The 26,516-nt window shown below is 37.1% G+C and overlaps 1 protein-coding gene across 2 annotated transcripts in view; it reads left to right on the top strand.

Moving 5' to 3' along the window:
- Positions 1-26,516, top strand: part of MCTP1 (multiple C2 and transmembrane domain containing 1) — a 292,133-nt gene that overhangs the window by 177,303 nt on the left and 88,314 nt on the right. For both annotated transcript variants that reach the window (XM_075725893.1, XM_075725894.1), the window contains exons 10-15: positions 4,969-5,062; positions 17,065-17,167; positions 19,248-19,350; positions 19,700-19,801; positions 20,147-20,221; positions 22,012-22,131. In XM_075725893.1, the coding sequence (XP_075582008.1) occupies positions 4,969-5,062; positions 17,065-17,167; positions 19,248-19,350; positions 19,700-19,801; positions 20,147-20,221; positions 22,012-22,131 (597 nt within the window). The remainder of the gene's footprint in view (positions 1-4,968; positions 5,063-17,064; positions 17,168-19,247; positions 19,351-19,699; positions 19,802-20,146; positions 20,222-22,011; positions 22,132-26,516) is intronic.

Here is a 26,516-nt window from a genome sequence, read left to right as displayed (position 1 = left end):
GGGGGGAGGGGAGGACACACGGCACGATGACACACCTAAATATATCCTTTATCTCCTTATTGGACTCAGCCAATGACGATCATTTAAACTAGTTACTAATTATTATCACAGGTGGTACAGGTAACATCAAGAAGGCTACAAATCCTCTTTATACAGTAAGGCATTTTTTACATAGCAATTCAGCTATTTGATATGATCATGTGACATAAAGAAGTTAACTTTACTGCCTTGCAGATAATTTTTACCAAGCACAAAATAAGTAAGGGGTCACTCAGTGACTGTACAGTTTCTGGTGAGTGTTTATGCCAAACGGTCTGAGGTGCCAATAGTTTTCAGCTTGTTTTTGAGCATCTACAAAAGGGCAAGAAAACTTATTTTTTGTCTGCACATTAGAGGCTGGAGCAGTATTTTGTATCATCAAAATAATTGTTTTAAACAATATTTTCATTTCAAAATATTCTGAAGCAAATTATTTTCATTTCCCAGCATCCTCACATTACACAGAATCTGTGTAGTTTTATCAAAGCAACAGAGAGGGGAGCTCTTACTCCAGCATTTGCTAATACCTAAATCACTAAAGTAACTGTCTCACTACACATGGAGAAAGGGCGGGGGGGGAAGCTATTTCCACTTAAAATTACAAAGCTTTTATTGTACAATGCTGCCAGGTGTTTAGAAAGGCTTCTCTAGACACTCAGCCATTAAACCAAGCTCTGACTAACAAAGAGCCGCTTAATTTTTTTTTTTAGATTTTAAAATATTCCTATTCCATGACTGACATGCTTTCAATAACTGAATTTAATAAAGATGTACCTTATCAGGCTGTGCAGATAACATGAAGTGCTAGTACTAATGCTGTACAATATTCTTCAAACAGATTAGCAGGATGTGCGCTTCAGCAAATTTATTCTGGCTATCTCCACTGAATCAGCTGTCTGCTAATGCTTGTACAACTCATACACCAATAGTGTTATCATAAACACAGTTTAATAGAGGTGACTTAGTGAGGCTAAACATAATATTCCTAAACCAACTGAGAACTAAAGTATTGTGCACAATCTTCGAAAAATAATTACAATTAAGAGAGTTATTGCACATTTTGAAATCCACCAACACAGTCTATGGTTGTTAGAATATATCTTTACAAATGCAATAAATTTCTTATGGATACGTTTTCGAGGTAACACACTTCTTGCTACCAAGTGCAACAGTACTGCATTTCTGTGGATTATTGTATGTGATGATGTCAGTCAACTGATACTGATCGTTTTGATAATTTAGTAGCAGTATAGAAACGGAAACATGTTACGACTGTGTATTATGAATCGGTTTTCCTAAATTCCAATTTTTTGTCCCCGGTGTAAAGCATAATTATGTGATGTAAGATTGATCTATTTATTTCTGTTTCTTACATATGCATGGATGTGTGTCTGTTCTTATATTTACATTACTGTATGCATTTGAAAACATTTATATTTTGGGAGGATGTTCATATTGCAGAGGCATGAATTTCTCATTACGTGTTTTTGAAAATCGTAGCATCAATATACCTTTTTGATAAATTTTACTGTTTTTATTAAAATGACCAGTGGACAGCAGAAGAATGAAATGACAAGGATGAACGAAATTCAAATAGTTTATTTTCATTGATGTTTGATTTGTCTTTGGTATTCATATCTCTACTTCGGAACTGATAAAAGGAAAGAGTATGCAATTAGCAAGATGTACTGTTCCCCATTGAATGCCTGGATTTTGGGGTTTATTTTTCATACTCTTAAAAAATCCAGCTTCCATTTGAGAAATGTATTTTGCACCCTTTCTGCAGCCAAAAACAGTTAATGAGCTGACCTTGCCATCAGATCAAATAGCCTTTGAAAATGACTCTATTACTGTCATTTAACCATTTGTAGCTGAACATCAGAGCCTTACAAATTAAACAGGCATTACTGTTTGAACCATTATTTTACCACAATTGTCTGAAAAGATTAATTCCTTTTGGGGTGAGGAGGGGGGCGCATTAACGGGTACAGACCAAGAGAGATTGTATGACCTTTTCAGAGCGGGTGTGCTGAACCTGCAGTCCCCCTTGTCACATTTTAAAAACCAGAGGAGCTAGTTTAGAGAAGAAGTTGTTAGCATTCCATTTTTATTATGACATTTCACAGTCATCCGATTTAATGTCCCTTGACCAGATTGTCCACCGTGAGACGATGGGCTTGAAATGTTATTTAGAGCATTGATAAAAGGTGAGCAGTTCTAAGATGACAGCGAGTCATAAGGCTGGTGGTGTGACATTAATTTTCTCCATAACAGAGATGGAATAAGACGTCATGGTGACAAGCTGTCAATCAGGACTGGCCCCTCAGTGTATCTTGATGCCATAGGATGGGGTATTGCTTCTCCCATAATAGAGCTGAACTGAGATGCTCTCCCTGACAGCTGCTGCAGCCATACAGAAAATATATTATACAGCCTTTCATTAAAAAAATAAAGAGGACTCATATCCAGAGCATTTCAATCTTTTCCCATCTATTGAGGGCTGAAAAGATTCACAGCAAATCACGGGTTCCTCTGCTATGGAAATTTCAGGCCTCAGAAACCATGCGGGTTTGAGGCCTTCAACAATAATCATAAATAACAGAACAGAATATCATCTGATAAATCATTACTTAAAGTTATGTATTTAAAGTAATGTATTAAAGACATTTGCTTCTCCAGAGTCTCTGCCATGGCATTGTATACATTTTCAGCAGTCTCCGCAGTCACGATGTGCAGTAAGTGAATCTAAGCCAGCTGACTTGCTGGAACTAAAAGTTCAAAAATAATTATTCTGTGGGGTGCTAACAAAGGTAGCAAAGTGAAATACAGCACTGGTGCCTTTTTGCCGACTGAGATTACCATGATGAAATTTGGAAAAAGGGGACTGTACGGCATTGCAAGAAGTGGGGCAGTTGCCTGGCTTGCTCTCTGTTTTTTGCTTTGTTTTCTTTCTGCAGCTTGGTGTTTGTTTTGGTCATTGGGAAACGGGTAAAATGTGGAAACATTTTTGTAAATCCTTCCACTTCCATCATGTTATTAGAGCAGAATTATCTCTGTTGTGGTACTAGTTCTGATAAGAAGCTTCCAAACCTTGATCGTTACTGTAATAAATGAGGGATGGTGCCAACATGCTTTTGAATTATAACAGTGCTATCTGTAGCACCGTCTCCGCCACCCTCAGCTTGTAAGCACATAAGCAGGGGGTTGAGTTGACCGATTAAAGTTGACTATCAGTATTTTTAAGCCATATTTCTGATATTAAACATATTAAACATTATAAACATTAATTAACCATTGTCCTGTGATAGCATGCATGCATGTATTTGTATGCATGTAGCATGTGGGGTACTACACTTAACTGGATTCCTCAGTTCAGTATACCAAGGTCAGACCTTCACTGTACACAGTAAATGGTCAGTTGGGGCTTGTGAAATTGATGTCAGAGTGTGAATTAACTGTTAGAATTGTCTTACAAATAAAAAGACAGGGATGCATATTATAAGTCTAACATTTTAGTGGATGGGTTATCTATGCACAAACATACTGTAGTTTTTGCAAGCTGACATTTAATATTTCATTTAAGCAGCACCTGTTGTTTTCAGATCAGTGATGTTATTTATTCTGCTTTTCCTTAACAGTCAGTTTTGCCTTGATAATAAATTAAAGGATTGTTGACTTGGTGTTTTACCTGACGTTTGCGTTTTCTAGAAATGTGGATATTATCATAAACAGTGGAAAAGATTTCACCTGCACTACATTAAAGTTTTAGAAAAGGCCACAGGCATTAAATGCATTAGTCCAGATTTTAAAATACTTCTAAATAAAGGTGTGTGCTAGTATTTAGGAGCAAGATTTGCAAAACCAACCAAAAATCAGGCCACATATATATATATATGATTTAACATGGATTTGAAAATCCAATTTTAGTCTCCTCTTTTGGAGTTCCTCCCTTAGGTTATCGAAAAACTGAATGATAATGCGAGGTTTGTTATTAATTGATTGCAGATTCAAAGTTGCATTCGATGTTCTATCATTTGAAATGCTGCAACTTTTAAATTATATTGAAAGTTAGAGCTTGAGACTTTTGGCATATCACACCTAACTGGTGCAATACTCCCAGTTTGTTACTTTTAGTTATTTGAAAAAAGCGCGGCAACGGAACACAATTTCCAAGCAGCTTTCTAAAACTCTGTTGGATGAACAAATGCAAGTGTTAGTCTACTCTGTAATTTTTTCCCTCTTTTTAATATATGTAGATATTGCAGAAATTCATGTTAAAAAAATAATGATTTTTAATAAGAGCTTTCTGCAATGGAATTGGAACCATCTTTTAATTCATTTTTTATCTTTTTTGCACGTGATTATTATGAAAATTATTAAGTTGTTATCATCCTCTTTTGATTGTTTTTGCCTGTTATTTGCAAGCTATATGCAGGCTTATATATGCATATATGCTGTATGCAAGGTTGCATATAATGGGCACCTACAACAAAAACAGTATTGGCCCTGAGTCACTGTTCAGAATATTATTGGAGCCATCAAAGGGAAAATGTGAACATGGATCTCACAAAAGCATTCAGGGAGAGGAAGTGTTTTATTGTTTATATTAGTTTTGTTATTACACTGCTATAATTTAAAATTTTAATGAGCAATTGTTCATGTACTGTTAGGGGATTAATTCAGTAGAATTAGTGTTGTATTTAATCATTCATATTCTAATTTTTCCTTTGCATTTTTCATTGGTAAGTTGTAGTTGCAAAATACTGAAAGAAACACTGACAACTGTACATTCTTCGGAAAATAATATTTAAAAGTATGAGTATGTTAGGATTACACTAATTTATATCTGGGGTAAGGAGTAGACTATTAATACTGCTTTTGGTTTGTCTTTTTTGCAATCCAAAAATTTTTTTTATTATTATTTTTTAGAGTCCAATGACGATGTTCCATAACATAAAGGATGTGGGATTTCTTCAGGTGAAGGTCATCAGGGCAGAAGCATTGATGGCAGCTGATGTCACAGGCAAGGATTCATTTAGTTTTTGTGACAGTAAATACTGTAGTAAGACTAGGCCTTTTTAGAAGTGAAAAAAATGGTTAAAACAGAAGTTTATCTGAAGATTATTGTCTGTTCGCACAGTCTCACCTTCCACTCGTTCAGGAAAATATCCGCAGACAAACAAACAAAACTTTTGTAAGCAAGGCATTAAGTCATTCTAATGCTAGAAGAGCCCTATGTAGGTTATTTTTCAGAAGGGTGAAATATACATTTTTCGCCATCAGAGGTCCTGGAAAAAATACATAGAAAAGAATTCTTTTTCTAGTAGATAAAAATATACAAAATTATCCGAATTAAAGCTGAATTCCTGAGGACAAGACAAATGAAAGGTGCTAGACTTAGATACTACTTTAAAGTTGTTGCCAAAAGAACAGCTTAATATCTGCCAGATATTTATCAAGGCTGCTGTTGGTTTCAGACATTTCAAATAAATGCAGTTTCCTGTAACTACTGCTTATCTGTTTAAGAAGGGAATTAAGAAAATCTTTTTTTATTTTCTATTTTATGTGTTACAAGCTGAATGGATAATTTAACCTTTTGCTTTTCAAAATAAAGAAAAAGTATTTCAGCCATACTGACCATATTTCTCCAGAAATGTCCAAGTTATCTGCTGTAAGTACAATCACCTTCACACTGCACAGGTTGAATGGAGCAAAACGAGCTGCTTCCGTGTCAGAAAATAGCCATCTCTGCTTTAAAAAAAAAAAAAGAAAAAAAAAAAAGAAAGAAAAAAACCCGAAGCTATGCTAATCTAGCTGGTTTAACTGCAATTTGGACATAAATGTTCTGTTACAGAAGCAGATGTAGATAGATAGCAACATACTCACTTTTTAATAGTTTTTTGTAAATTAGCATAGTACCAGTATTTTTTTTTTTTTCCCAGACAAGGTAACGGAGCAAACATTTTATTGCTGAAACTGATCATCCAGTTTGTGGCACACAAAATAACAGATTCTGTTTTCAGGGAGGTTGGAGAAATGCTTCTAAAGATTCCTCACTCTGCTTTGACCTTATAATCCAATGTGGTCTGAACAGAGAGAGAGATTAAGTTATTCAGGGGCAAATGGGATAATTCAGTCCCTGACCTCGTTCAGTCTTCGACTTTTCCAGATCAACATGTCATTTGTGCTGGTTGAACAAATTTTTTGGAAATACATTTGATTCAATTAAAGATGTACAGAGCTACCAAAAATTTTCAGACATTGTGTTTAGAGTCACAGTCAGGAAGGCAGGGAAGAACACTGAATACCTTCCTATGTCCCGCATATTTTATTCATTAGCAAGAAAAAACATTTATACGGCAGATATGTTTTGTTAGATGGCTGTGCATTCCAGACATTACAGAAATCATTGTATGTTTTGGACAAAAATATCTGTTATTTTGAAAAGAGGACAAAGGGGTTTTGTTAACTATCATAGTAATTTATAGCTATTTTTAGTAACTTATGGGTATGTACAGATCATTCATTTCAGATTAAACTTTGAATAGTAATATTTAGAAATAACTCATAGTAGTTATTTGGTGATTATCAATAAATCATGTTTGCAAAAATTGTATAAAACTTGACCCTCCACCTTTAGCACTTAGCAATACGTATACGTATTAGTCAATGTGGAGAGTGCTGTCATCAGTGGTGTAGCTTACACGACTAAGGATTGCTTGTGTTAGTAAAAGGTAAGGACTAGTTTGCTCTTCTTACAATATTGTTTTTTCAGAGTTAATCTTTTGCCCTCCCCGGAGTCTGAAAAGTAGCTGAAACACCTGTATAGTACCTGTGTGATTTGCTCTGTTTCCTGTCTGCTGAACATATCCCATTTCACTTTCAGGCATCTTTTCATGTGAAGTAATAAATCAAAATTTATTAGTTTGGGCTGAATGGATTTTAAAAATCCTTAATATTCCATCATTAAGCATAAGCATAGACGGAAAAAGATTTCAGTAATCTTTTAAGTAGTCATCAATCTTACTACGGTTGCAAGGATTTTTTTTTTCCTTTCAAAATGTGAAATTTTTCTTTTGTTACCATACATTCATTGAGCAGCATTGTACTACTGTATTAACTCTGTGTGAATAAAGAGCAATTGAGACTCCCGTTGAATGAATGCGTAAAAAGCACAAATTACTTTTTAATGAAACCCTCAATTCTTCTCCTTTCCACAGAAAGCCCATAGCCTTGTTCAGCTGAATGCTACTACAGTAGGTCACTTCAGTTAAGCCCCTAATAAACTGTTGATAGTCAAGGGCAGTTTTTTCTCCAGTCTCAATAGCCCAGTGTTGGACAGTGCACTTCAAATCGCTAAGGTTAGTACAGATGTTTTACAAAGAAGAGAGAGATTAAGGGGGGTGGTTCAGGCTTCAGTTTACACCCCCCCCACATACACATGCATTGAACAAGATGCCAGGGTGGGCTGAAACTTCGGTGAAGTTGTGGGCAGGGGAGTAAGGGGGCACTACCAGTTTGAAAATGGGGTGCCACTTGAATGTGCCGTAGAAGGGTTTTAAAAATAACCCAGAAAAGAACAAAGTGAGTCTTCTCACTCAGCCTGCTTGCAGGGAAGTCTAGGAAAGGGAGGACCACTGAGGGTTTGAGACATTCTGCGCTGGTGCTTGAAAGCTCACTTTGATTTCGGGGAGAGCTGAAAAATAGGGTGTCTTCCAGGACTGGGGCCTTTGAGAGAATTGCCGTATCTGTGAGCATGTTTTCCCCAGAAAAAAGAGCATCTTGCCATAGTCAAAACACAGTTTTAGGGCTTCCACCAATGCTAAATTATGTTCTGTTGGAAATAGTGGTCACAGCAAATACCCCTTCCTGGAAAATACATATTTTTTAATATGTTTTTTTGAAACTGTAATCTAACAAATGGAAAGACATTGAGTGTGGTGTTTACTTTTTCCATCTCTTCCTGAGAAGATTTAAATCTTCCATTGTGTTTTAGCTATTCAGTTCAAGGCTGCTTTCTCCTGAAATACTCAACTAAAAGAAGTTTTATTTTCCCCTTTTGCCATGTCTTTGCTTGCTTGTGGTTCCTCTGGAAGACAGGCAGACCTTCTCAAGGGTTCAGCTGCTTGTGGAGCCCTGGCATAGCAGCCTGTGTGCCTACAGTGACGTCCTTTTACATGAAGAAATATTCTGATGGTGCAGTAAAACGTAAAGTGTGATGGACTCATCGTGCCAGTTGGCCTCTGAAATTAATACATATTCTGTTCACCTCACCCATATGAGTTTTGGAAAGCAGTGGACCCTTCACCATGACATGGTGCCAGTTTAGGCAATAGTCAGCTAAGCATGTTCCATCTGCAGCAGAGTTAGGTATAGGTGGGTCGTGGTGGAAGGCTGCTGGCTTTGCAGGCAGTGCTTGCGTCTCCTCTACTGGGGCAGATGCATTCCTCCTTTTCCTTGTACCACGATATACAATTCAAAACCTGTGCCTTATTATTGACAAGAAGCAAGCAGGGTGGGAAAAGATGTGCCACAGGTTTGGTCAACTTCAGTGAAAGTCCTGTTATTTTAAGGAATAATAGTTAGCCACTCAGATTCATTAGCAGAGCAAAATCCAAGCTCTGTGTGACGGCCTGCCTAGAAAACAGTTTATTTTGCTGTCGTTGGGCTTTAATTAAGACGTGTTCAATTCTAGCCCCCTGGCTCCCCTCTCCCCCTGCCCCCACCCCACTCGCTGTGTCACAGACCGGCGATCAGACACTTTCAGATGGTCCAGCCCATGACTTTGACCTTCTGCGCGGTCCGGCGTTCCCTGGGGAACCGTTCAGCTCATGAGGTCTGATTTCACACTTCCAGGATGCCTCGGCTCTCTTAACAATGACAGGGAGACAAAGCCCTTTAGAGTGGGCCGCATGGGGACTTGTTTAAATTGGAAACTAGAGAGGAGTCAAGGAACAAGGTTACAGGCTACAGAATAGTGCTTTTAATAAAGAGCTCACAGCTCTGGTTCAGCTCAAAGAGGGCTACCTCTGTACAATTAATTGAGACATTTATCTGGAGCATCTTAGGCCTCTACTTTCTCACAGAATTATGTGATAAATATCAGCTAAGAGGCAAATGAGATGTGCATGAAATGAATTTTTAACACTTTGATTACTGTGTCTCCAGTCTTCATTAGAAGTAAATTTATTTGTATTTCTGACCTCATTATTAATCGTCTGTGGGTTTTTTGGGTACCATGATTTCAGAACCTGGTATACCAGACAGATTTTATTAAAGAGCTAGGTGATATTTAGGTTTACCGTCAAAAGCTTTTCAGGCTTCTCCTCCTCTGAAGAACAGGAACTAAGCATAGAAAATGAGGCAGGTTTTTTTTTTTCTTCTTTTTCAGTTTTATGCCTGGAATTCAGCCTCTCTTCTAAGAAAATTCCATGTTAAAATTTTCATTAAAGTGCTTGAAAGTAGGATAAAGATACCAAGATGGCTAAATGTGCAGAATGTAAATGAGTTTTCTAAAATCTGTTCTACTAAAATGTCCTAATACCACATATGCAAAAATAGTCTTTGAAATTGTTCTTCAAATGCTAGGAAATGTCAGAGTAATGTACACAAACGTTAAATTCACAAAGGTATGGAAGCCCATGCATGTAAAAATTGAAGGAATAAATTCAGAGGCCCTTTGGAAATATGGTTCCAGAAGTAATTTGCTCTGTCAATTAGTGCATCCAGATTTCAATATACACTTGAATTATCTTCACAAAGTACAGAAATCTACTAGATGGGCAGTATTCTACGGCAGATAAAATCTCACCTGATCCTATTGTATAGGTCGCCTGTAGACATAAGTCCAATATCATGTACTGCAAAGCTACTGTTTTTTTAAGAAAGTAGCAGGTTTAGGATACTAACGGCAAAATTAGGACTTAAAAGACGGTTTTGGTTAATCATAGAATTTAGAATTAAATATGCGTGAAAGGATGACTTGTGATTATTAACATCATATTTTTTTTCTGTAAATATTCTGTGGAAATGAGTTTAACATGATTGTGGCACTACACTGAATCACCTGGTAAGATATCTCACGCATTCATGGTATCAGTCTGTGGTGACATGTTTGCAGCAGCGCTGTTAAAGAGGAATTATCATTTCCATTTTAAAGATGGAAAACTAAGAAAGGTTAACTGACTCAGCTAAGGCCGACAGAGCAAGTCCTTGTCAAAGCTGGCATTTGGCTTGGGTCCTGTACTTAATCCATTAGATAAGGCAGCTTCTCATGCTATTGAGCCATTCCTCCTCCTGGCCAAAGGTCAGACTGACTGCTCTGTTGCAAGCAGCTGGCTGGCAGGGAGCTTGGAACAACATTAGTGACATTAGCGTCTGCATGAGTGGCACTGCCCCCCAGAGTCATGAACTGGCTGTCTTGTCTTCCCAAAAAATAAAGGCCTTTTCTGGCTGTAGGGACTTAGATCTGTAATGGACAGGCATGGCCAGCAGTAGGGGAGAACCATAATAGCCTATGAAATATTCAAAGAATATCTCTGCTTTCACAACGGCGTTAAACTTGGTTGAACCTTGTGAAGTTGTGGTTTGTGAACATGACTTTTAAAAATAGAAATGGAATTGAAATCTCCTATTAAATTTTTAAATGATCCAAAACATTTTTAGTAGTCTTTGTGATTCTAGTTCAGTTTGGATAATTTGAACAATGCAGAAATTCATGTAGTACCAAGTTCAGAGTCAAGTTAGCGATTTGCTTAAAATCAGTTCATGGTCTAGCCAACGCTGGAGCTGGCTTTCTGTCAGTTTATATAACTTTATGGACTGATCAGTGACAGGTAAATGTTAAATGCAAATCTATATTTAGCCTGCCACATGGTTCCTTTTGTTGAGAAAACTGCTGAAGAAACAAAACTAGGAAATTATTTGTGTCTCTGGACATATACCGAAGCAATGCATGCTTTCTGTAGCCATGGTAGAAGTATCTCCAACAGGGCTTGCAGGGAGCTAGCCCCATGCTATCAGATGTCCCTTGAGAGTTAATCCTCATGAAGTGCAATAAGTTTTTCAGGGGACAGGTGGGTCTGTCATATGCTTCTTGGCCTGCATCTACTCTGAAAAGCAATTGCATCAATGGTAGTTCCTTGTAAGAGCCCATGGCAGCTCTGAGTAAGAAAGCAAGAGTCATTCTACAATGACTGATGGTCTTTCTGATTTTTTTTCTTTCCTACAAGCTGGATTTTCAAAGATTAAAAACAGAAAAGCATGATGTTTTTGACTGTACACAGGTGTTTCTTTCCCATCTAAAACAGGGAGTCATCTTACTGCATAAAATATGGATTTTTCCATATGGTTTGTTTACTGAAGTCTGCTTTTTTACAGTATTAACTGAATAATATGCAGGTGACATGCGCTCTTCTGGAGACAAAGGCATGTATTTAATAGAATCTTATAATAAAAGGACATCACAGTTTAACTTGTACAAAACATGGCAAGCAAGAAATGTAAATTTAAGCTTTGATAGCTTTTCATTAAGAAAAACTCCTGTTTGTGTACAAGTGGATCTAGAAAGTTGAGTACAAAAGTGCAGTTATGTTGAATTGAAGTCCCTGTTTGGAAGAATTGCAGAGCTCCAAAATGAACTTTTGCTGGGAGAACAATCTACCAAGAATCAAAAATTTTTTATTGGACAGCTTCCCCCTCAGGGACATTGAAGGACATATCAGTTTAACTTGCCCAGAAATAAGAATTATACTGTATTGCAGTTTGACAGCTCTAATATAAAGTTCATGTTTATACAAACAAAAGATACTTGCATCTGAATTGGTCACATGTCATTCGATCTCTTGTGAAAAAGCAGTGCTTTTGGAGCTGAATTTGAGATGAAGCCCAACGTTTTGTTGTTTCAGCTACCCACTAGACTGGACAGAGTCCAGCTCACCTACAGCCTGGAAAATGCGCTGCAGTGGCATGTGCCTGAGCCTGGTCCACCAGCCCTAGAACATCAGTTCTCAAGGGTTCACAAGCCACCTAACATCTCTGGTGCTTGCTGATGAGTTCCAGCACAGCATCTACAAATGTGGAAGTCCTGTGGTCTTTGAACTGATGGAAAGGGCCTTTTCCAAACTTATCCAAGTGAAGCAAAAGTGTTAGGCAATGAGGTGCTGTAGCTACTTGAGAAGAGAATTCAGGAGCTAAAATTGTGTGGGCATTGAGGTTTTGTTGGTTTGATTTTCTAAATATTTTGAGAAGCAATTAAAAATTGTCACTATTCAGGTCTCTTTTCTATGATGAAAAAGTGTATTTTATATACTTGCAGGAGAAAAAAGTTGTTCCAATGGCCAACATTATGAGCTCCAGATAATGAATCTGAACTCCAAAATTACTTTATTTCTTTTGTGAAAGACTTCCTGGGCTGTGGGGGACTTTGAGTTTTGAAGCAAATAACAAATAAGACCTCCGTAGTTCCTGGTTAGCCTCTCGTGCAGCTTAACCAGTGTTGGAGAGTTGGGCTGGTTTCAGTTGGTGGATGTACAGTTCATCCAGGGGCATGCGGTAGTTCTGAGGAGTAAGGTGACAAGTAAAAGACTAACATTTTAATTAACATGTGTATAGTGTGCAACGTGAGGGGGACAGTGCTGATTGAAGTAAAATACTTTACTTAGATCTCAGTAAAGTAATCTCAGTTTGTGCTCCGGCCTCGCCGACTGTCTAAAGAGTAAATGCAATACAGCATAGCGCAAACAAGGATATCTGTCATACTGGATGCAATGTGTGGCATGATGAATAAAATGGGAAGCTTCAAAAGATTAGTTCTTTAATTTTTTCGGTGGAAGCTTACATTACAAAGTAGAATTCCTTCTAGGGGACGTTCTCAGATAGTCCAGGTCTGTAATGGGTAAAGAGGAAAAGAAGGTGAGGGAGATCATCAAAAGAGAAGCTGCTTTCCCTTCCAGATTATTATGTGTATTATGTAAATCAGCACTTTATTTCTGTCATTTCAGGAGCCCTTAGGACTGTGTAAGTAGAATCCAAAAAGCAAGAGACGTTACAGCAACAGAATGGATTAATGAGTTTTGTTTTATTTCTTATTGAGGTTTACTGCAGGTCCGATTTCAGTCAGTAGGAAGGTGTACTTCACTGGTTTTACTACCTACTTGTCTCATGAATTCCTTCAAACAGTGCTAGGTAGAATAGTGGCTAGTCCCATGGTCATGGGATTACTCAAAATGTAATGGCTGGTTTCAGTGGTGCTGGGAGCATGCTCTTAATCTGTAAGTGCCTTAAGCAGGTGTGGGTTGTCTCATTCTTTGCACAGCACTGAGCACACATTTAGGACTACATTCAGAAGACATTTGTGGGTGTCCTCCTGGTTGGTAGAGTTAAGTACCTCTAAAGTCACTGGAACAGGGCTACAAAAGGCAGGGAGCAGGGAGCTAGTTGGAAGATCCTTGGTAGACACAGGGATTTGGGTAAAATTTCTTGACATATGACAGGTGATGTACGGTGATACATGACAGTTGTGATTTAGTCTGTAGTGAAAGGCATACTTGTGGTGACAACATAATTTAGAATGATGTAATTGAGCTTAGGCACCACAAGTCTAATCAAAGGTTTTTAAGGATACTTTTAGAACTGCTAGATGGACAGCACATACTTTTCTGAAAACATGGATCTTTTTTATAAAAATGAGGAAAACCGTTTGTGTATCTCTTGTTTGAAATTGCTAGTTTCATTAAGTAGACAGAAGTTGCCTGAGGCTGCCTTGATTACAGTATGTGTTGTGCTTAAGGTACAGGTTTTGAATAATACAGTGATGAGTACATGTTGTAAGTTCCTGGATTTCCTTGGTCCTCCTAGAGACCAAGGAGACCTAAGGACATCTTTTAATATTTTAGTGCTCTCTTAAGGTTTTCATTGGGAATGATCCCGTTACTTTGAACACTCTTGCAATGCAGCAGGTTGCCATGGCTGTCAGTGAGAGTTAAGATTGCAGTTATTCTTTCTAATAATGAGAACTTGAAAGATGACAGATGGATGCGAGTTTCACTAAGTACTTGTGCATTGCTCTAGCTTTGACTTTCTGGATCATGTTCGCTTATTTGGGTTGGTATCCAAACGACGTTTGCACATACCATATGTTTAGCACGTCAGTGAAGAGTGTTGCCTTTCAGATACCCAGCTTGGTTATGAGTGTTTTAGCATACGGAAGAAGTGCCCATAGGCGATGGTGAAGGGCTTTGCATATGGGAACTTCATAGCCTCCTCATATGGTAAAAACAATATTCCTTAGTAGAAATGTTCATAGCCGGGAAACTTCTGCTTGTCAGCCATGATATTTGGGCCTTCCCTTGTACCAATTCACAGTATTTCCTTTTCTCAAATTTGGTCTCGAACTGTTTTCAAGTTATGGGGAGGAGGAGACATGAAATATTGAGTGTGAGAGGGGCATTCTTTTATTTCTGAAAACTGTTTGTCTTTGGTTTGATCAAGGACCTCTGTGATTGATGTTACATATTGTTTAGCTTTCATAAGTGGATTGATATCCATATAAGTCTATAAGGAGAGTCATTGAAAAAGTGCATGTCAACAGATGCAGAAAATAAATGAATATAGTAAATACCTTCTCTTTGTTTACAGAGGATGGCCTTTAGACACTGCGGTGCGTTTTCCTGTGTCTGTATGCGATTAATAAGCACAAATTACATTGTACCATCATATGCAAATATGATTGATGATACTTTAAAAAAGGAGATAAAGTAATACCACCTAGCTCACCTGGTGTGTCAGTTCTGGCTTGTTATTTTAACTGTCTTCTGGGTGCTTCTTTTTCAAATACTGAAACCTAAAGAACTTAAATAAATATGAATTGCTTAAGTTTCTTATTGTCTTCTAGGCTTGTGAAGTAGGAGAACGTTGAGATGTGTGATATATCCATCTCCGCTGACTAATAAATTAATCATTTTTCAAGTTTAATGGGAAAGATTCAGTGGTGTATTGTTTTCTAGAGAAGGTAAACATCAACTCTAACTGTAATTCACAATGTGTTTAAAACAATTATTCTTTATCATTAAAGTTAATAATATGCACATTAACCTCTGATGTAGTCTGAATCAATACTGCAGTTTCGGAGATGTGACCCCTGGACAGCTTTGTCTAAATATTGATTTCATTGTCATTTGTATAAGGTATGAAACAAATTACATGCCTCCCTAATATCATTAATGTAGCCCCATTGAGCTACTCAATTTATGGCTTCTTATAATGCACGACAAAGCATTACAGAGTTATTTAAGACATTGTGAAATACAATTGCTTAGTGTGCTAGATTTGATTGTGGAAGGCCAATGCCAACACTCAATAACTTTCAAACACTTTGCTGTTCAAAGAAAGTCCAGTGACAAGAGTGAGCTGCTCTGTAGTATGCAACTCAGTTGTTAATTTCCAGCAGACAAAGTTCCCTTGGGTTCTGGGAGCAGCAATTTATTCTACAGCTTTCTACTTATATATTTGTAGCCTTACATGGAAATAATGCATACGCTTGTATTCTGTGCCAAAGGCAAATGTTGTTCTCTTTGATTGCTGGAGGAAATCAAAATAGGTAGGAGGGATAGCATCTCTCTGTCTTGGCCAGCATTTATATTGGTTGCCATTACTGTCATAATTTGAAATATGAGTTGAATAATTTACTCCACACTGTGATTTTTTCCCTTTATTGCCTCTTTATTGCAAATGTCTTCTCACCATGCCCCTCGTGTTTTCGTTACTGCTCCTTCCATCATAGCTGTTCCTCAGATCTTCCTCACCACACCTTCTTACCCTTCCAGGAAATTTCAGGGTTTCCCTGAAACCCTGGAGATACCAGTCTTCCCTTCTTTTGCTTCCTCCCTCTTCAGAGAGCTCGTTTTTTACACAAGCAAACTGTTTTTAAGCATGAGATTCAGGTGTCTATTTTCCTTCTCCTTTCCAAATACAAACCTTAGCCTCATGGATATCTAGGAGAAAGCTTAGTATAAGTTTCATGTCTTCCCCCTAAACTTTCAGTTGGGACGATTTGTCTTGCTCTTTGCTTGGTATCTAAGCACTGCTCACCTGCAGTCATTGGCTGTAAGCTACTTATTTCACAGTCAGGGGCACCCACACACACGCTTCCTTTCCCCATTCTTTTTCTTTAGCTTGAAAAAAAAAAATCAACTTCCATATCCAGTCTAGGGTACCGCTTCCTTTTTCTACGTACTACATTTTCAAAGCAGCATCTTCATACTTTCTCCTGTGGTGGCTTTCATGCTGAGGGACCTTCTTGTAAATATATGCAAAGCTACTTCATTGTGCTTTAATGTATACAAAAATCTCAACCACATTTGAGCTTCTGCTGTGCTGAGACTACAGGCCATCATTCCAGCTGATATCGTCTCATTGTTTAATTGTACTTGCCCATTTTCTCTGGTGTTAGGCTTTTATCTGAGGCTGTCTTTAAGGCTTTTTGATTTTGGGGAGAGGATTTGTACAGCGTGAAACATGTAGGGCATAGTAATCTTTGGATAAGTATCATAGGTGCTATGTTATTACAAATAATATGGAATAATACATTTCCTACATATCAAAATGCTCTAATTATGTTATCATTACAGTCAATGTGGGATTGGCACCATTAAAGTAAAGTTCTCTTAGCTGTCTCAGAAGGGTGCTTGGCACCTTTTAGGAACATGCTGTTTTTTCATCAGAAAAGTCTGTATGGTGATTTTTTTTCTTTTTTTCCTATCTTTTCTTTTCTTCTCTTTTTGTTTTTTTTTAAAAGACAAAAAAGATGTTCTTTTAGTGAAGAATGTTAATAGATTACAGACATGAACAGCCTGTTATGATCATCTTGAATATAATGCAGACCGTAGGACTTCCTTGAATTAATTCCCGAGAGAATTACAGTGCAGCTTAGGAAAAGAAAAAAAAAACCCAAACTAATTTTTATTTAAACCTTGCTCATGGTGGTTTTTCTTAGTTATAAGTTTTGTTCCAAATTTTCTCTTATAGGTAAAAGTGACCCATTTTGTGTAGTTGAATTGAACAATGACAGACTGCTGACACATACCGTCTACAAGAACCTCAATCCAGAATGGAACAAAATCTTCACATTGTAGGTGTTTGGATTTTGTGAGAGTTTGGGGGCGGGTTGGGGTTTGGGTCTTTTTTTGGGGGGAGGGGTGTTTTGAAGGTGATGTACATGTGAATCAAAGATACCTACTGCTGAGTCTGAAGAAAGATAGTTGATGACATACTGATATTTCTAAACCAAACAGCTGAATACTTTTTTGAGGATTAAAAACATGAAAAAAATTACAGAAGAGGTACGATTATAAAGGTAAAAAAGCAAGGTCTGTTCCTTGGAAACCAGGTCTGAGTAATGCTTAAGCACTCCAGACTCCTGCTAGCTTTAGTGAGAGTTTTGGGTGGAAAAAAGGGTATTGTGATTATGACCTTCATTAAAATGTAGTCATTAACTTTAACAAACGTTAGATAACTATATAAAGGAAGGAATTTTAAATGCATTCATACTTGTCTGAATTATTGTCAGATACTTTGCACTTGTTCTTTCCATTTACCAGCTGCAGTTCTCACAATACCATCTACTATCATACTAGTACAATGCTGCTATTGGGTGGAATGCAGTCTTAAACATTTAGTTTATTGGGAAATTATGCAGTTGGGGTTTTTTTATCCTTCTGTTATTCTGAAGACAGTAAAAGACTCTGCCAAAATAGAAGAAAGTCTTCCACAAACAAAATGTTACTGTTACTTGTCTTGCTCAGTTGCCGCCTTTTTCTCCCTGCTTCTCTCTGACTGCAATGTGACACCAATGAGAAGAAAACGGATCAGTTGCACGCCTCTGCTCCTGAAATCAGCTAACAATCCACTGCAAAACCAGTAGAAACTTTAGTTTTGTGTACACTTACTTCACTGTATCATAAATAAAAATACTATGTTTTGCCCTTGATCTCAAAACACAGCCTGATTTTAATTTTCTTCTTTTTTCCCCTCTGAATTTGTCATTCATATATTTGGCATCCGTAGCTTTTCTTGCCCTGCAGTGAGCTCTCAAGAATGAACTCAGAACAAAAGAAAAAATCTCACAACAGTTGTACGTCTCATTAGATTATTAACGTAGTTCTCATTTATGTATCTGCAAAACCATGCTAAATTCTTCATTATTTTTAATTATCTACTAATAGAGCCAATAACTAATCAACCTCTACTGCTCGACAGTGTTCTCTGCATGAGAAATTGCCTGGTTTTGTAGAGGACAAAAGACTAATCAGGAATCAAATAGCAAAACTCAAAAGGCCTTCAAGGAGAGTTTTCACCTCTCCTCTATGTATATTTGCATTGACTATTTTATTTATCCTCAGATTTGTTAATTAATTTTGGGCTAGCAATCCATTTTCATCTGGAGGCATATATTTTACTGAAGTTAAACTACTTGGCTTGAATTCATATTTCCTGGATCAACCATTTGATCAAATATGAGTTATCTTAAACAATTCTGGTTTTTTCTCTGAATAAGGAATGTGAATTTTTCACTTGAGAGTTTTCACTGTACAGTGACATTTGTTGTGCATGGTGGTGGAGTGTTTAATAGCTCGCAGGCAAAAAACAGTAGTTGAAAAATGTATTGTTTTGTATTGCTTGTTCCTAATTTGTTGTAATGGCTGTTGTATATTTGTAATTAAGCAAGGATTTTAGAATTAAAGAGCTTGTTCTCAGTGCAAGGATGTGCTTATGTAGCTCGCAATTATTTTTGTTGACAAACCTACAGATTTCACAGTATTTGCAGTAAGAATTGCTGCAAGGATGGCAGTGTGTAAGGGATAGTCTTTAAAGGCTCTCAGTCCTGCTGCTTGCGGCTGTAAATCCCCCAGTGCAGCTCCGCGCTGGCTCTCCTTACAGCTCATGCAGCGCGAATGCCAGGTAGGAGATTTAAAGCAACATCCTTCGAAAAACTTCTGCTGGGAAAGCCTGGTAGAGAGAGAGAGCGATTGCTGCAGCCCTTAGAAAGCATTTCAGTAACACGGAGGGATGCCTCATTTACTTAGGTTCTGTTCGTTGCCATGGTTTGGAAAAATAGACGGGTATCTGTTTTTGCTAACCTTTCATGGTTTTGTCCTTGGTACCCGCTGGTGTAGGTGACTTCTCTTCTTTGTGTGCTTCTCCCTTTGTAGCAATATTAAAGACATCCACTCAGTCCTTGAAGTGACAGTTTATGATGAAGACCGTGATCGGAGTGCTGACTTTCTAGGCAAAGTTGCTATACCGTTGCTGTCTGTAAGTTTCATTCACCTGACATACCACTCTGTATTTTTCCTGCTGAAGGGGGAGAGAGAGAAAAAAAAAAAAAAAAAGAGATTTGCAGCTCTGTGTCTGTCATTTCTCAACCAAGGTCTGTAATAAGAACACTAAAATTTTAACATACTCAATTCACGGCCATGTTGAATCCCATGATAGTTAATTTTTCCTGACAGACTCGGTCCTGGTAATGAACAGGTACTTGTCAGACTTGCCACAGTTGTTTTGGGTTCTCTGTCAGTTTCAGCAGCTGGGGGTCAGGGGTCACCGGGGGGGTGTATTCAGCGGAGACCGCGAGACAGACGGCTGTCATGTCCTTTTCCTGCAGATTCAAAATGGTGAACAGAAAGCCTACGTCTTGAAAAACAAGCAGCTGACAGGGCCAACAAAGGGGGTCATCTATCTTGAAATAGATGTGATTTTTAATGCTGTAAGTCTTAACTTTGGCTTTTTTGTACTGCTAAAGAGTTCAGTTTCATGAAAGCTTTTGTTCCTGATTTGTAGAGAATTTCTGTCATTCCTCATTTTCTCTAAACCTTGATGTATACTACAGAATACTCTTCTGCCACTGCCTGGCACACCCACTCTTTTTGTTGCTGCTGCTGCTGCTATTGCTGCTAATGTAAGGAACAGCAACTCATGCCTCTGTGTACATTTATCTGTCGTGGGCTTGGCAGCCGTGACTTTGAAACTTCATAATTTTTGCAAATTGAAGCATGTGTTATTAGTAAGGAGTGAGTAAGCTTGAAATATTGACACACATTTTAATGCATAGGTGAAAGCCAGCATACGAACCTTAATGCCCAAAGAACAGAAGTACATTGAAGAGGAAAACAGACTGTCTAAACAGGTAAAGAGTAAGGAAACACTAATCCTTTCCGAAAGCCTTAATATCAAGTGTGCACATCCAAATATCTGGTATCATACTGCTGAGGGTAAAGAATAACATTTTCATTACACGTTTACAAAAGAATATGATAGGTCAGAAAAGGCAGAAACAAAATACATGGGTTTATTGTGTCTACTCTGTAAATTGCAGCCTAATTTCCATGAAATACGTGAATAAGAACACAGTTGAAACCATCAGGTTCCACACATATCAGATTATAGCACAGGTGCATGTAAACTAAATCTTGCATAAATTTTTGGTGTTAACCTTGACCTGAAAGATCTCCATTTGTTGCAGGGTAGAGAGTCTTTCAGCATTCTTTTAGCCAAATTTTAAATAAGTTAGTTGAGTGAGGTTTGAATCAAAGGTGAAAGGAGACTAAAACTGTATTACTTTTGAGAGTCCTGTGAGTAGGAAATGTCTGGACTTTTTTCTTTTTTTTCTGGATATTTTTGTGACTCTCAGTTTTAATGTTTTGGTCAAAAATATTTAAACACACATCTTATCTTTTTCTCCACTTGAACTACTTTTGATTCAGTTTTTCATGTTCCACAAATGATCTGTTTTATATAGAGAGAACTGGGCTTTTGGTTGGACTGTGGGAACAAGGTACTTGTTGTTTGCAGTGAAAAGGCAAAGGTCTCAAAACAGTTATTTTATTTTGCTGAAAGCTTATAGACTTGAGCATAATTTAAATTATCTGCTGGATGAATTTTATGTCAGTTGTATAATGTATTTCATTAAAAAAGATTTCAAGAGGCAAAATATTTCTTTCTTTGCTCTTGTGACTAATGCATTTTGCTGCATTTTGCACTGCTATTCCAGCAAAGAAAGAGCAAGGCCTTTTGTTCAAGATTCATTCTTCTCCCCACTTCCATAACAGAAAATGGTATTGTGCTTTTTGCAGATAGCAGGAGAAGTAAACTTTACCACTTCAGATTGTTTTTCTTTAAATTAGTTTGCATGGGATACCCCACCACAATACCACTTAAGGCAGGGGGAAAAAAGGAAACTTTATGTATGACTGATGCAGTTGCATTTTAAAACATCCACATTTTCCAAGAGTGAATGCATCTTACCTACCTAGCATTTTCTGTGCTACTCAACACACAAATTAAATCATTCACTGTTTTTTTCACTTGTTTGTGGTCAAGTGTGTTGCCATTTTAGAGGATTTAAGGGTTGTCCTGAATCAAAATCCAGCACTGTTATGCCTCATTTTTATGTAGGTTGAATGTATGCAGTTAAAGTTACTTTAATAAATACTTAAAACGTGGTCAAATTTGTTAAAAATGAAGGACAGATTGGATGTGTAGGGTACAGGTGATCTTAATTAGATTACAGCAGTAATTTTGCATGGTTTCAGGTTAGTGTCTTACAGTATCTTTTTATTAAGAAAGGCCAAAATTTGTTAAGTACTTTAGAATGAGGAAAGTCTTATCTACTTAATAATTAACTCTGAAATCTTAATAACAAAATAATTTGTGAAATTTTGCAAGTGGCTTTTAAAAATTGAACAACAATTTATGTACCATTTAGAATTAAATTCAACAAATATTGATTGACACAACTAACATTCTCTTCCAAGTCTCTCAAATTTTAAACTATCTTTCTCAATTTGTGAGCTAGAGAGCTTAGCATTTTATTTTCTCTATCTTCACTGAAAGTAAGAATGACAATATTGTAAGCATGAGCCTCTTCTGAAACATTTGGGGGTTTGAAACATTTTTATTCTTTCATCTTTTTAACAGCTACTGTTAAGAAACTTTATCCGGATGAAGCGTTGTGTCATGGTGCTCATAAATGCCGCCTACTACATTAGCAGTTGCTTTGACTGGGATTCTCCCCCAAGAAGTCTCGCTGCTTTTTTGGTATGATCTTCTTTATATTATTTTTAATCACACTGGTGTATTTGTGTTCTAGACTGAGAAATAATATAGTGTTGATGTGGGGGGTTCCAATTTTTTCTTTTTTTTTAGAAATTTAAAACTTTGCACTATGAAGATACCAGAAATCATGTTTACTCACTTTTTTTAAAAAAAGTAATTAAGTTTAGAATGTCACACAAATAAGATAGAAAGTTGGGGTTTTTTTCTAATTTATAATTGTACAAATACCATAAGTGATACAACTCAAAATACAGTCAGTGAACTATAGATCTATTTTGAGCTTCTCACACATTACTTCTGTTAAATTTTGTTTGGCCCCCTTGTATATTGCATATTTACTGTAAAACTGGTTTTGAATCTTTTGCGAATGCTTTTGCATTTCATGAATATAAAATTAGTGTTATTTTGTCCTCCACATATCAATATACATTATGCCTGTAACTTTTTTAGAACTACAAAGCTCTGGACCCAAAGAATTGCTTCCTTACTAAGATTTAGTGTTCTTGGTTAAAAAAATAAAACAAAACGAAATAAAACAAACACAACTTTAAAATCATTAATGCAGACAAACTAGTACCTTTTAGACATCAAGCTCTGGTCATAGTTCACTTTTTAGTGAATTCATTTTTAGTGATTTAAATGAAACTGCTGTTTCTCCATAAACATTAGCTTCATTAATATTAACCTGTATTTTCCTGTTAAATTTTGAAAATTCCAAGCATAATTGTAGATTACATTGTGTTCCCCAGATTAATATCTTTTTGTTTTCAAAATCATGTGAACTACAAACATGACCAGAGTCACTGTTTGGTTTTTGCCTGAGGGAGTCCCACAAGGAGTAAAAATGTATACATGGACACGCTTTCTGGAACATCTGCATTTATTAAGTTGGCTGAAATACTGAAGCTATGATGAGTCATGTCTCTACCATGACTATGAACAGGGAATGTTTTCAGTCTTTCTTTGAATAATTATAGAGGGAGTCTGTTGGCAGTACTCATAGCTTGGTTGCCTAAAGCTCAGGTGCCTCAAATTTGGAGACATCAAACCAAGCATTGGAGCTGGCTGCACTGGAGCAGTAAAATGGGGTATTTTGCTGTGTCACTAAATCATGCTGTTTTGCAGGAATTTTCTTCTAGCAGGGCTCAGTTTGTACTAAGTGACTTGTTAAACCCCCCTGTAGCCTGTCAAAGGATGACAGCAAGCTGTCGGTCCATGGTTGCAATGTTCTTCAAGAGTACAGGAGATACACATGTTGTTCAAACTCTCAAACTTTACTTTTACTGACATCTGTAGTACGTACACTATGTGCAAAACTCTAAATATGCTTGCTACTGTTTAATTTAGAAAAATGATCTGTTACTACTTCAGTTTAAAATTATCAAAATTTCATAGGAAAATGTGTGTTTCTATGTAAAACTCAAATGTTCATGTTGCTATTACTGCTCCAGCTAGTAAATACTCATCTGTCCAAGTCTGATTTTAATATGGATGTGAAACATGCACCTGTAATTGATGGAAGAAAGGAAATGGAAAGACATCCTATTCTTTGGGGCAAATGGAATTACTTCTTTCTCATGGTATGCTGCTCTGGCCATGGAAGAAGTTGTGTTGCTTTGAAATTGTAGTTGTTTCCAATCATAGAAGACATTCAGTGTCATAATAAGTAGTTGGAAATACGTAAACAACAGAATTTGAGCAGAGGGGTCTGTAGTGAGTATATGTCATTATTGTAGTTATAGTGTATTGCAGTAGAAACGTATTCCTGATTTTATTTTTATATATATTCATATATATATATTTGTATCTATATCTCAAAAGCCTGCGTTTCTTAGTTTCATTTTAGTATTTGTTTTGCTATGTGGTGGTTGTGGTAGTTACAGACACATTATGTCTGCATCAGTGCTGTGACTTCACAGATGCGTTCCTGCTCTGCATCCAAAGTGCATCCTGTGCTTTTCAACCTGATGTTATTCTGTCCAAGGATCAAATCATCCCTCTGTTAAGCAAAACATTGATAAGTTTTTGTTAACAAAGCCAAATCTACATGAAGTTCTATCATGATCATAAGCTTTGGATTTAGATTGCTTTTGGAGTTTCATAGCTATCATAGGCCCTTGAAAAATCTTGAGAGTGTTCCACTTGCATGTGTAATGCTGAATTATGCTTGCACTAAGGTTATGCTGGAATTTAATAGTTTCTATAAAAAACCTGTATTATATGTATCATTTTCATCTCTTCACTATTATACAAATCGTATCTCCTCTTGAAGTTGTCTCCCAGAGGTTGGAGAATGTCACAGTGAAATGTCAGTGCCAGAAAGGAGATGAGATGAGAAATAGGCTGTTCTGGAGGTTTCCAGCTCTGTAGGCAAACTAATAAATAATGTACAAGAAGTAAACTTTTAAACTAATCATTTTTTTCTTCCTGTTGGATTTGAAGATGTACCTTGATGGATAACATCCCGATACAGATTGACAACCATTTCACGTAAGTTACATATGTGAGGGTTGATTTTTCAGATCTCCCATTGCCCCACGTTCTTGGTGTTACAATTACAGGTACCCTTTTCTTGTACCTCACCCTATGTCTTTACTTTCTGATGGGGCCACTGGTACGGAAGACCACCAGTGAAGAAATTCTGACAGACTAGCTCAGTTTTCAGAAACGTAGGAAGTTAGTTGTAATTAAGGAGCGATCTGGAAACAAGGACTACTCTTGGAAACCTGCAGAAAGCCTTCATTAATGTGGTGACTATAATAAGCTAGAGTCATCTGCTTTATGCTCTTTTCCCACTGAAGTGTTCACTGCAGGTATTTTAAAGTCATTCTCCTTAGAGAGTCACAATGTTAGTAGTCAAGACTAAAAGTGTTCATTGAAGGGACTTGCTGATTATTTATAATCCAGAACTTAGCTGTCTCAAACCTTTACATCATTTGGGACATTTTAGGAAAGGAAATGCTTTATTAAAGGTTTAGGATGGTTCTTTCTCAAATCTGCCCAAAGGCACCAGCTCAATGACTGATGTTGCCCATAGAATCACAGAACGCTTTGGGCTGGAAGGGACATTTAGAGGCCACCCAGCCCAACCCCCTGCAGCGAGCAGGGACAGCTTTAACCAGCCCAGGGTGCTCAGAGCCCCGTCCAACCTGGCCTGGGATGGTGCCAGGGATGGGGCCTCCACTGCCTCTCTGGGCAACCTGTGCCAGTGCTTTCCATGCTGTACCTAGAAGTACAGAAACCTGGAAGTTAAGTTTTCAGTGTTCTAGGTTATACATTTCCTCAACTAAACAATATTTTACCTGTTTCTGTTGAACTTCATAAGCTCATTGCCTTCACTGAGGATTTTGCTTGAATGACTTAAGGTTTTGACTCCTTTTTTTTTTCTGTGCCTCAGTAATTCACAGCCGAAGAATAATTGCTACCCAGACATAGTTTTTTATATTTTTGTGCTAATATAATCTTGACATTTTATTAGCTGTTATTATTTAGATATTCAAAAGTATTTGTAAATAGCTTATGAAGTGTAGGTTGATCTGGCTAGAGTATGACTTTGGATTTGAACCATCAGGAGTTTTATATTCTCCCCTCCTTTTTCATATTTATTCCCTGTTAAATAAAGGAAGTGTATAGCAACAATGTTAAAGTAATGTCTCAGTTCCAGAACAGCTTTATTATATCACATATATCTCTGTTTTGTCTAGAGGCAGATCAAGAATGTGTCATGTGTTTGTGTTTATGCTTCTTAAGCACTTCCATGGAATAGAAAAGAATAGAATACATAGAGAGAGCCTTTGCTGTAAAGTCACGTGATTTTCTTTATTTAAAAGAGACCTTTGGATTATTTAGCAGTTAATCTTTATATATTTTTAATTCAGTAATTAATATGGTATGTTTCAGGCAGAAGAACTTTATTAGAGTATGCAAAAGTGAATGTTTTTTCTTTATATTAATCTACTGTGGGCACTGAAATGTCTACTAAATTGGGCCTAATTTCCATCAGCTTCTTGACCAGACATTTGTGTTCTTACAGATGTCAGTGGGTGCAATGCAGGGGGAAAAAAGTGTACACTCTTTTTTTCCACTACTGTCATTTCTCACTGTAATGAGCACAAAAATAATTGGACAACTGAGCTATCAGTAAAAGGACACACTTCAATGTGAGTCAATGAATTATTTTACGGGACAAACTTTAATCTTTAAATGTGATTGTAGATAATTTGTGCTACCATCTGTCCATTTGGAATTCTTTTAGCCTTTTCAGTTGTTATACAGTAAGTGCTGCTGTGTTTAACATTAACATTTGATATTTTACACATTTAATTTCTGTACTGCTGCGTGGTCCTTGGGGAGCTTCGCTCTAGTGC

The sequence above is a fragment of the Pelecanus crispus genome, chromosome Z (assembly GCF_030463565.1).
Source record: "Pelecanus crispus isolate bPelCri1 chromosome Z, bPelCri1.pri, whole genome shotgun sequence".
NCBI classification, from domain to species: Eukaryota; Metazoa; Chordata; class Aves; order Pelecaniformes; family Pelecanidae; genus Pelecanus; species Pelecanus crispus.
The sequence above is the reverse complement of the archived record's forward strand: the minus strand, read 5'-3'. Positions and strand labels throughout refer to the sequence as shown.